Source organism: Xyrauchen texanus, chromosome 2, assembly GCF_025860055.1.
Source record: "Xyrauchen texanus isolate HMW12.3.18 chromosome 2, RBS_HiC_50CHRs, whole genome shotgun sequence".
In the NCBI taxonomy this organism is placed as follows: domain Eukaryota; kingdom Metazoa; phylum Chordata; class Actinopteri; order Cypriniformes; family Catostomidae; genus Xyrauchen; species Xyrauchen texanus.
In genome coordinates this window covers 27,409,592-27,421,505 of record NC_068277.1, presented here as the reverse complement: position 1 = coordinate 27,421,505, position 11,914 = coordinate 27,409,592, and the positions used below count along the sequence as shown (strand labels likewise).

At 38.4% G+C, this 11,914-nt stretch overlaps 1 protein-coding gene across 1 annotated transcript; it reads left to right on the top strand.

Moving 5' to 3' along the window:
* Positions 1-28: 28 nt before the first annotated feature.
* Positions 29-3,601, top strand: LOC127656394 (F-box/LRR-repeat protein 8-like). The gene is made up of 2 exons (XM_052144715.1): positions 29-327; positions 2,104-3,601. Exons 1-2 carry the CDS (start codon positions 191-193, stop codon positions 3,068-3,070), a joined length of 1,104 nt encoding a protein of 367 aa, XP_052000675.1. The 5' UTR covers positions 29-190; the 3' UTR covers positions 3,071-3,601.
* The last annotated feature ends 8,313 nt before the right edge of the window (positions 3,602-11,914 follow it).

The window sequence follows — 11,914 nt, the reverse complement described above, 5'->3', positions numbered from 1 at the left end:
GAGAGCATATTTCCTCTATGAAGTCTGAGAGGGGAACAGTCAAAAAGGACAGTACTCACGAAAGAAAGCCCATGTATTGGATTAAAAGGTTTTTGGTTATCAAATGCATATCCGATCTGTTTTAAAGCGTTTAGATATATTTTGTGACTGCGGCTGCCAGGATATATAAACGATTGTTTTGGAATGTAAGATGGATCTGCCAGAGGAGATCCTTGCACATATTTTTTCTTTCCTGCCTCTACAGGATAAATGCAATGCATTTACTGTTTGTAAGGCGTGGTCTTATATCTGTTCACATCCAAGCTCATGGAAAGACACAGAAGTCAGGTAAGAACTGTGTGGTTATTTGGTCAATGAGATGATTATAAAATATTTTCCATGGTCTCAAACTTAATAAAATGTTCTGTTCATATACAACTGGGCAGAAAAGAAAAGAAAACAGGGCCAATCTTAAAATGGCAAAACATTAAGCATTTAGTGGTCTTAACCACAAATCATTGGTCAGAAAATTAGCAAGAGTTTTCAAAATGCACTCTTGGTGCACTTCTGTGCCACCATTTGCTCATTAACTTTTGCAGCAGTGAACTGTTGGAAACAGGGAAGTTCACTGATATAGTCTTCTTATATGCAAAGGTAAAATCATGATAATGATTAAAAGAACACATGTCTGGGTGTACAAAATATTTCAAAAATATCTTCTGTGATGGTTTTTTCTTTTTCTTAAAAGATTAGTCATTAGTTGGTGATCTGCCACACCTGATTCAGCCCAATAAATGCATGATAACAAGTTCATAAATGGAACCAGGTGTAATAGAGTAGGGAGAGATCTACAATATGCAGTGTTGTAAATAAAAAAATAAATAAAAAAAAACTGCTCCAAAAAAAGCTAAATATTATGCAGGAGTTGCTGTCAGAAACCACAGAGCTTGTCTGCGCCAGGACAACTGTAGGTATTCTGAAGTTTACAAGACCCTAAAGGCAGATACCCCTCTTTCTCTATCAGCTATTAAGAAAGTAGGGCAGTGTTTTGAGACAACAGGTGATGTTGCCAGAAAGAAAGGATCTGGAAGGCCCAATGCCTCTTCATGCAGGGATGACCACCTATTTACAGTTCTTAAAGACAGGAAAAAATTCCTCAGAAAACAAGACACTTTCGAGAAGAACAATAACCAGAAGATTATCTAATGCAGGTTGTGTTTATAGAAGATGAGTTAAAAAGCCATTGCTGTCTCAAGAAAAACATCAAAGACAGCATGAAGTTGGAAAGTTTGATTCAGAAGAGTTGTGTGGAGTGATGAGTCACGATTTGAGTTGCATGGTGATGCTCCAGAGAGGTCTCTTCAAAGATCTGTTGAGACATACAATAGTGAATGCATTTCTGCCAGAATAAAGCATGGAGGAAGAGGTGTCATGGTGCAGGGAGCCTTTTCAGCCTTTGAGCTCCTTCACTGTGAAAAGTCAATTAATGCTTTGGAGTACAGCAGAACATTACAGAATGGCTTCCTTTCCACAATTGAAAAGTTGTTTTCCTCTCTGAAGTCTGAGAGGTGTGTTCAAAGAGTAATTATCAGATGTTATTTTTCATCAAAACAATGATCTTGCCAACACTGCAAAGACCACCAAGAAGTGGCTTGAGAACAAGTCCATCAGGCTCAGGCTTGGTCGGAGTCCAGATTTGAATTGGAAAAGTTTTTCAACTGCTCCACTGTTTGAAGCCATCAACACTGAATGGAACAACATTGACGCCTCTTTCTGTAAAAACGTTGTCTGGAAGTTTACCCACAAGGCTTAAACATTTTAAAAATAATCAAAAGGGAAAAACTATCCCATACTAAGTTACTTTATCTATTTGTTAAATTCTTGCTAATTTCCTGATCAATGATTTATAGTTAAGATCATTAAAAGCTTAATGTTTTGCCATTTTGGGCTTGGCCCTTTTATTGCAGAGGAGTGTAGCTCATAGTTTATTGATAAAACCAATAAATTCAATGTCAAAAGTCAATGTCCACTTTTTTTTATCATAAAATTTCACATGACTCAAATCAGAATAAACTGCATTGAAATAATTATTGCTTTGTTTCTCACATGTTATATCTATTTTAGGTGTGAGTCAGGGACGAGTGTCCCTGAAAGATTTTCTGCTCTTCTGCCACTGGTCAGAAATTTGAAGCTGAGTATGAGTCTGACTGATCCAGCCAATCGTATATCAGGACTGTGGGTGCTGCGGCAGGCAGTTGCCAAGGGTGATGGGCGGCTGGAGGGACTTTCAATCTGCTGCGTGGGGAATACACCCCTCTTTTATGCCGGCCAGGACCTGCAACAAGGCTTAGTGGACATACTGACGAATGGGTCGTCACTTACTGTGCTTGATTTAAAGGGTGTTCCCTTTACCCTCAGTGACTCCTTCGTCAGGAGTGTAGCCATGCTTTGTCCTGCTCTGCGAAGTCTTTACATCAACAATCATTCTTTGGTGTGTGGCGTCAATGGCGAGACACTTAGGCAAGTGCTGAAGTATTGCCGGTCACTCAATGTTCTTGGAGTTTTTCAGGCCAGTCTATCACATGATGTTCTGAAAGATCTTCTGTTGCCTGAGCGACCAGCGCTAAAGGCACTAAAGCTTCGTTGTGAACGCTCACTCAAATACACACCGCCTCTCTGTGACCAAATATGGTCAGAGTTAAAACTGAGACACCCACATCTTTGGGTGGAGCTCGAGCTGGACCACACCCTACCCGAGTTGCATGTTCCAGGGGTTCTTCAACCCAGCATCCCAGTCCGATGTCTACACTTGCTTACTTGGACATTGCTGTTGGATGAGGTTCATCTAGTAGGGCAGAGTTATGCAAACACACTAGAGCTTCTGGAACTGCAGACACCCGCCTCTTCTGAACTAAACTCTGCTCTGATATCCTTAGCTAAGCAATGTGTCAAACTTCGGGAAGTTCATTGTTATTGTGTGGTTTCACAAGAAGTGATAACCGCGTTCATCATGCACTGTCCAAATCTCTGCAAATACACACTCAAAATACATAAAGAACCTCACCCTTGGGCCTGCATAAAACTAAAGTAACCCTTGGGATACAAGCTCTCAAGCACAGTTTGTGCATGCTTGAATAATAATACAGTCTTGCATATTTGCACTATTTTTAAAGGCTTGGTACATTTCTGTGGTTGGAATGGTATGAAAACAAATTATAATATATACAAATTTATACATTACATTTACTGAAAATAGAGCAAAAAAATGCTCGCTCTTATTGTGATTTACAATCCAATTATGTAAAGCATCAAATTTAGCACATTCTTCAATCCAAAAGTGAAAATGCCTCTTGAATTTCACAATCAATCAATTTTTCTGTTCAACAATCAACAGAAGTTGTAGAATGCTGTGATATTTGGGACAGAAAGATGGGCAGAGGTGCTGTTATTGACAAGTTTGATGAACTTCAGTGTGTCTATGTTGACCAAAGCAAGGGAGTTATCCTCTGGATACACTGTCAAGAGCTACAGAACACAAATGACACACAACATGTGCACTAGTCTGCTGTTTTTGCATGTATAATAATAATAGAATAAAATAAAACCAAACTGGCAATTTGTGACATCACTTACCACCTTGTCTTCATTTCCAATGTAGGATGTAAATCCCCCAAACTAGTTCAATATTTTTTTTGCATGATTTTTTTATTTATTTATTTTATACAATTCTTATCTGCTCAATCACATTTGGGTCATACTGAACACACTCCTCAACTAATAGTAAAGGCATTTTGAATGAATGGAAATTTCACACTGGATATTGCAGAGGGCACAAACCTGCACGTTGTTTCACAGTCATGTCATGTAATAATGTAGTCTCCATGAACCCAATGACAGTCCTTCTACACAAGTAAGAGGTCCTGCAAAACATATACACATGCAATTCACAATATATTGTACAAATCAATGTACAAAGCAATCTTTCCAAAACTACACATGCACACGTTAAGGGTTGGGAACGATAACTGGTTCTTCTTCAGGACCAGTTCCATTTAAAGAACAGACCAAAATCAAATTTCTTTTTCACTGTACATCTTAACATTGCAGTCTCTAGGCAAGATTATGATTTCAAGCTCGATTACACTTCCTAGTGCTTGACACATGTGCAGAGTGCTAGATGGTACTAGGAAGTGTTATCGAGCTCGACATCATGATCGAAAAGGTGGCTAATGTCAAGATTTTTTTGTGTAAAAGGAGTTATATTTCTGTTTGTTCTCACCCAAAACTGATTGGATCACTTCAGAAGACATTGATTAATACGCTGGAGTCATATGGATTAATATTATGCTGACTTTGTGTTTTTTGAAGCTTCAGAATTTTGGTCACCATTCACTTCCATTGTAAGGATCTACAGTGATTAAATATTCTTCTGAACATCTTTGTTTGTGTTCTGCAGAAGAAAGAATGTCACACACATTTGGGATGGCATGAGGGTGAGTAAATTATTTTCATTTTGGGGTTGAACTATTCCTATAAGTGCGTTTCATCTGGAAAGCATCACATTCAAAATTGTTTGTAAAAACATCTGACAAACATAAAAAGAGCAGATTTAAATATAGTTATTCTAAATAATAAACAACTTAATCATAACTGCTAAGAATCCTTTTGACATCTGCGAGGAAGCATCTTATACACATATAAGATGAGCAAACACTCTAAATAATACAAAATTCTCTCATCATTAAATTATTGAATGAGGGCATTAAATGCAATAAGAATGGCATTTCTTATTTCCAGATAATACTTCCTTAAAAGTACTAAAAGAATTGTTAATGGGATCGTTAAGGGACAATAATTATTAAGATGAATCGAAACCAGACTTGTTAAGTTCCTTACAATTTCCATCCCAACACACAATGATCACCTTTTGCTTCTCAGCTGATGAAGCGCCAGCAGTACTACTGGAGCCTTCTTCTTGTGTGTTCTGTCCAAGAGAATGAAGAATGTCTCAGAGGAAACGAGCTCCCAGCACTCCTTTAAACAAGATGGGACTTTCTGCATAGCTAAAACATCTATACATGCGTGTTAAACAGTGATATTCATGAGCACCACATCAACAATCACTTGACACTCACACTATGAAGAAGAATAACAACAAAACAAGCACACTTCAGCAAATTCTAGTCTGTGTTTGACATGTTTAGGGACAGGAATGGATTGATAGGTCCTATATCATCATCAGAGACAGGTGATTGGTTCTCACCTGTTATTGTGTGGACCCCTTCTCTCCCACTGGATTTCGGAAGACTGCAGAGCAATACGCACCTACCAACAATTTTCTTCCTGATCGAGGTCAAAAGGGCAGAATTCAGCATATCAGATTTATAGTTTCTGATAATGGCAGACATTCATTGATACTAGTGTGTTGTCTAATCTAATGAACAAAATTGTTTTGCCATATTTATTTTAAATGAGGTAAACTGGCTCTATTTTTTATTGTAGATTTGGCACAACAGAAGCATATATTCTTGCATGCAGAGACTGAAAAATAAAAAATGAAAAATAAATCACTTGAATACTTAATTATTTAAAACTTACTCTGGCTACATGCCTCTAGTGTGGGCATGGGACATGCCACTAAAATTTCTCTTTTAGATCAATAATATATGAGCCTCCACAACAGAACCGACAAAGAGGTCCTTATAAATACCTCTTCAGGCAGGGTTTATTTAACAATATATATTTACAATACTACGACTCCTGAACAAGTACTTACCTTACATGCTTATATAGGACAAAACCATATATTAGTGTACACATTTGTGTATGTATATTGGATTAATTATAAGAGAACACCTTTAGTGTAGTAATAATAATGCTAAAGCCGATGACTCACATGTAAGAAACTAGGCAAGCAGATCTCTGAACTGTCTTCGAATTCCTGCGATCCAGATACATCTCGTTCACCCACTCAAATATCATACTCTCCTGTAACAAACCCACCCACCTACAAATACACACTATGCTTCAGAAAGAACTATCACGATGAAGATTGTCAGTTGGTCATGTTACACCCTAAACACACACTGAAGATGACTTCTATCTCTGGGGATGTGTTGTGACAGGGAACCGGGGGTTCAGTGTAGTGTGGGGGTCTTGGCAGTGAGTGGCCCTGAAACCACCCACTCAAGAGATAAACGGCACTTCCACTACTCAGTAAAAACCTCTGCCACATAAAAGAGGCAGGCTTACAGTTCAGTTGATGAAAACCAGCATAAATCATTAATGGAAGGACAATCTATGCTTGTCACTAGTTCTTGATGGAAGGAGACTGCAAACAGGGACACTGCAAAAACACCAGAGAGTTCCAGCGAGGAAAAAGAGATATTACAATGCTCACAGAATTACCGAAAAGTCAACATGAAATGGTTTGCGCAACCCATTTTATATCCATAATGTAACACATTTTCAAATGGATATTGATCGAGAACAAAATATAGGGCACCACTTGCCTGTATCCTTTAGGAATTGATTGTTTATATATTGGTGTTCCATACCAAAAAGGAGCCAAACTTAAAAGCGATATTAAAGACGATTGTAGCCTGGCACCCATGACATTTAGAGCAGGACATCATCATCAACCTCATGGCTGGAGGTCGAGTTTACCCAAGAGAGCAGACGTATCCCAATAGAAACTTTTTTTTAAATGTATCATCATTTTCCATTATTACCATAACCTTTTAAATTTCCATTATAACATTAACCATCATTAAAGGGATAGTTCACCCAGATGTGTATTACTTTCTTCTGCTGAACTCAAACAAAGATATTCAGAAGAATATTTCTATAGGTCAATTCAATTCAAAGTGAATGGTGACCAGAACTTTGAAGGTCCATAAAGCACATAAATACAGCATAAAAGTAATCCATAAGACTCCAGCAGTGACTTTTGCACAGTACTGTATAAAACCGGGAGTCTTTTTCTACCATACTCTCAGTGAAAGCTCCTGGTAGTGAAATGTTTACCTTAGCCATTTGTATTAATAATGCTATTAAAGAATTCTATCTTGATCTCTATAGTTCTGTTATAGTTATAGTACTGATGAAGATATTAGAAACTTTGTGGAACCATTAGAACTCTCTAAACTGACGAATGAGCAAAGAAATTCTCTTGATTCTGAGATAAACTTGGAGGAGCTTGATGAGGTAATTAAGGCCTTGCCTACAAGTAAGGCTATGGGGCCAGATGGTTTTTGCCGCTGAGTTTTTTACATCTTATGCTACAGAACTGGCTCCACTTTTGCTAGACATTTATACAGAATAATTAAAGAATGGAAAGCTTCCACCAACCATGACACAAGCCCAGATCAGTCTGATTCTTGAAAATGACAAAGATCCAAACGAGTTATTGTTAAATTTCCCTGATCCAGCTAGATGTTAAAATATTGTCACAAATTCTGGCTAACTGATTAAATTATGACACTACTTATACATATAGATCAGGTGCGGTTTATTTGGGGCCGTAACTCTTCTGATAACATTAGGCGTTTCATCAACATCATGTGGTCAGTGGTGAACGATCAGACTCCGGTCACTGCCATCTCACTTGATGCCGAAAAAGCATTTGATATGGTAGAATAGGATTATATTTTTAAGATTTTGGAAATGTACAGGTTCGGGAATACATTTATTGGAAGGATTAAGTTACTTTATAGATACCGGGTAGTGGCGGTTCAAAGGAATGGATTAATTTCAGATTATTTTACTCTGGATAGGAGCACCTTGCTGGGTTGCCCTCTTTCCCCATTATGTCTTGCCCTGGAACCATTAGCAGCCACAATAAGAAAGGAGGATGATTTTCAGGGGTGGTGGCGGGAGGTGTGGCATACACTCACCTAAAGGATTATTAGGAACACCTGTTCAATTTCTCATTAATGCAATTATCTAATCAACCAATCATATGGCAGTTGCTTCAATTCATTTAGGGGTGTGGTCCTGGTCAAGACAATCTCCTGAACTCCAAACTGAATGTCAGAATGGGAAAGAAAGGTGATTTAAGCAATTTTGAGCGTGGCATGGTTGTTGGTGCCAGACGGGCCGGTCTGAGTATTTCACAATCTGCTCAGTTACTGGGATTTTCACGCACAACCATTTCTAGGGTTTACAAAGAATGGTGTGAAAAGGGAAAAACATCCAGTATGCGGCAGTCCTGTGGGCGAAAATGCCTTGTTGATGCTAGAGGTCAGAGGAGAATGGGCCGACTGATTCAAGCTGATAGAAGAGCCACTTTGCCTGAAATAACCACTCGTTACAACCGAGGTATGCAGCAAAGCATTTGTGAAGCCACAACACACACAACCTTGAGGCGGATGGGCTACAACAGCAGAAGACCCCACCGGGTACCACTCATCTCCACTACAAATAGGAAAAAGAGGCTACAATTTGCAAGAGCTCACCAAAATTGGACAGTTGAAGACTGGAAAAATGTTGCCTGGTCTGATGAGTCTCGATTTCTGTTGAGACCTTCAGATGGTAAACAGAATGAGAACATGGATCCATCGTGCCTTGTTACCACTGTGCAGGCTGGTGGTGGTGGTGTAATGGTGTGGGGGATGTTTTCTTGGCACACTTTAGGCCCCTTAGTGCCAATTGGGCATCGTTTAAATGCCACGGCCTACCTGAGCATTGTTTCTGACCATGTCCATCCCTTTATGGCCACCATGTACCCATCCTATGATGGCTACTTCCAGCAGGATAATGCACCATGTCACAAAGCTCGAATCATTTCAAATTGGTTTCTTGAACATGACAATGAGTTCACTGTACTAAAATGGCCCCCACAGTCACCAGATCTCAACCCAATAGAGCATCTTTGGGATGTGGTGGAACGGGAGCTTCATGCCCTGGATGTGCATCCCACAAATCTCCATCAACTGCAAGATGCTATCCTAACAATATGGGCCAACATTTCTAAAGAATGCTTTCAGCACCTTGTTGAATCAATGCCACGTAGAATTAAGGCAGTTCTGAAGGCGAAAGGGGGTCAAACACAGTATTAGTATGGTGTTCCTTATAATCCTTTAGGTGAGTGTATAAGCATCTGCTTTATGCAGATTATACTTTATTATTTGTTTCTGACCCTACTTGATCTATGTCTTTCCTCCACAGAATTATTAATTCCTTTTCAAGTTCACTGGATACAGAGACAATTGGTCTAAATCCGAAGCTTTGGCTCTGACAGCGTACTGCCCAATAACGGCTTTTTAGCCAGGCGCCTTCCAGTGGCCCAAAGAGGGCATCAAGTATTTGGATATTAGTTCATTTTGATCCTTTAATAAAAAGGTTTTCAGGCGATTTGGGCAGGTGGGCTTCATTATATTTTACGATCATCGGGAAGGTTAATGTTATTAAAATGAATTGTATTCCATAATTCAATTACCTGCTACAATCTCTCCCTATAGATGTCCCCCCTCTCTTATTTCAAGCAATTTGATAGCATAGCGAAGTCCTTCATTTGGAATGGTAAACATTACATAGGCCACTTGACAAAGGTGGGCTAGGCCTTTGCCTAAAATGCTAGGCATTTTGTTTTATTATTATGGATTTGGTCTCAGACATTTGGCTCATTGGTTGCTTCCACCTGAGAGAGCCCCTCCCTGATTTTGTATTGAAGAGGAATTTCTTGCCCCTATTTTGACATTGCAAAGCCTTTCTATGAAACTAACCGGAGAAGTGAAGATATACCAGGTTATCTCGCATTTACAATCGGTATGGACAAAAGTGTAATAAATTAATTCGAACATTTATTTAACTGTTGCCTCGAGCACATGGCTGAACCCAAAATGATGTATTAATATTCATAATTCTCCCTTTCTGCTGGTCAGAGTGGAGTGTTGAGTACCTGCTCTGTACTATTCTTTTGGGAGTAGCATACACCACCCTAAAGCGGCAGATCCTCTGGGAGTGGTGATTACTGCTTTTGGAAAGGCCATGAGTCATCAGTATATTGGTCCCTGCTAATTCAGAGTCTAGGAGACAGAGCTTTAACTTCTCTCAAGAGATTATGGGAGAAAGATTTTAACTTGGTATTGGAGGAGGGAGTGTGGGCTAGGATTCTAAAAAACGTCAAGTCTACATGTAGAGATGCAAGGGTGCACTTATGCAATTCAAGATTTTACATAGATTCTATTGGACCCCCTCTAGATTGTATAGGCCTGGTCTTAAAGACACACGCCTGCTGGCGATGCCAATCTGAAGATGGGGACACAACCCATGTTTTTTGGTGGTGTGTTAAGATCTGAGAATTTTGGTTGAGGGTTCAGAGTTTTATGTGTGACGTATTGGACACTCAATTTTCATTTTACCCCAGACTCTGTATTTTAGGCGATGGGGTGGTCATTAATATAGGGGATTGTTCATGGGTAGGGTTTAATTTCTATAATTTGATTCTATAACTATGTTTATTTAATTTGTGAAAGGAATCAATAAAAAACACCCCTTGATGTATGGTGTTCTCTTCTTTCTCTCAGATCATCCGACTGCAGAAGAAACAGTATTCAGGACTCCTTTAACTCAGCATCCAATCCCTGACTGATACCTGTTGAAACTTGTACAAGTCATTTGACTTGCTGTTGAAATTAAACTGAAATATTTCAGCTTGTAGGCTCTCCACAAAGCTCTCACTCTGCTTCCCTCACTGTGATCTGACAGTGAAGAAAGGGCTCGCAGTCCAGCTGGACATTGCCTGAACAAAGAGAGGAGAAAGGAGAGGTTCACAGACAAGGCAACAAATGCTCCCCTTAAAACCAGCTTGCTGCTTCTCTTACTAGCAACTGGACCATACCCTTCTCTGTTCTCTTGTTCACAATTACTGTATAAAAGACTGTCCACGTTATGTTCGCACATTCTAATATACACTGTTAGAATAACTCTCTTTCCTCTGCCATTCCTCTCATGTTATTCTGTATTGATTCATCCCTCAGATCCGAATTAATCACGGCGAGTTCACTCCAATTCTCTTTCTTATTTTACCCATTTTCATTCTCCTTTTCTTGGGTGACGTCAAAAGCATCGCTGCTCCTGCAGGACAGTGTATCTAACGGTCCCATGATAATTTATAACTTTTCTCTCAAGGATGTAATATGTTACTATGATAATAGTAAGGATCAGTCTCTAACTCATGTGGTTAATTTTTTTATTTTACTGGGGAAATTTTTCATTCATAAACAGATATTCTTAAGGTCTCAACCCTCATTCCCATTATTTTTAGTGGAATTTAAACTACTCTTTAATTCTCTTACCCTGATAGACAATAAGAAAAATAATAGACTTATAGAGTGTTATAAAAATATACTTGGTCATTTTCCCTGATATTATAGTGATTAATTTACCCTCTATGTATTGTTTATGTAAGATGAATTTACTATTCATGTATTCCGTGGCTAGCTATTCATTTTTTTATTTCATCTATCTTGAATAATTGTACTGTATATGTATGCTAATGTGTGTGTATATATATATCTATATATATATAGATATATATATACTTTATATATTTTTTTTTTATACTTATGTTTGTGATATGAGAAATGGGTTAATTTTTTGAATTCTGTTTGTGTTTGTATGTATCTGACTAATTTTTGTAACTCATAATAAATAAATAAATTAAAAAAAACAGTGGATCTAACGGTGATTGGCTCTTTTACCTGTAAGGCGGGACTTCCTTTTCTACATCCGTTGCAGTTTCTCCTATTCATTTTAATAGAAGTTGCCGGTCTCTGCTAAATAATAGTTGCGAAATAAATTTGTTGGCTGATAAAATTTAAATATCATTCTACAGTTTACTGATTTAGTCAAATATTAGAAAATAGTGATCTAATTCAAACTCCGTTTCCTCTTATCAGTCACATTATTAAAATCAGTGGTGGGTTTAAAA

Bases quoted from the DNA above. Each gene is read 5' to 3' on its own strand.
- LOC127656394 (XM_052144715.1), top strand. From the start codon at position 191: ATGGATCTGCCAGAGGAGATCCTTGCACATATTTTTTCTTTCCTGCCT. The intron at 328-2,103 runs GTAAGAACTGTG...TATCTATTTTAG, and splicing joins TGGAAAGACACAGAAGTCAG to GTGTGAGTCAGGGACGAGTG.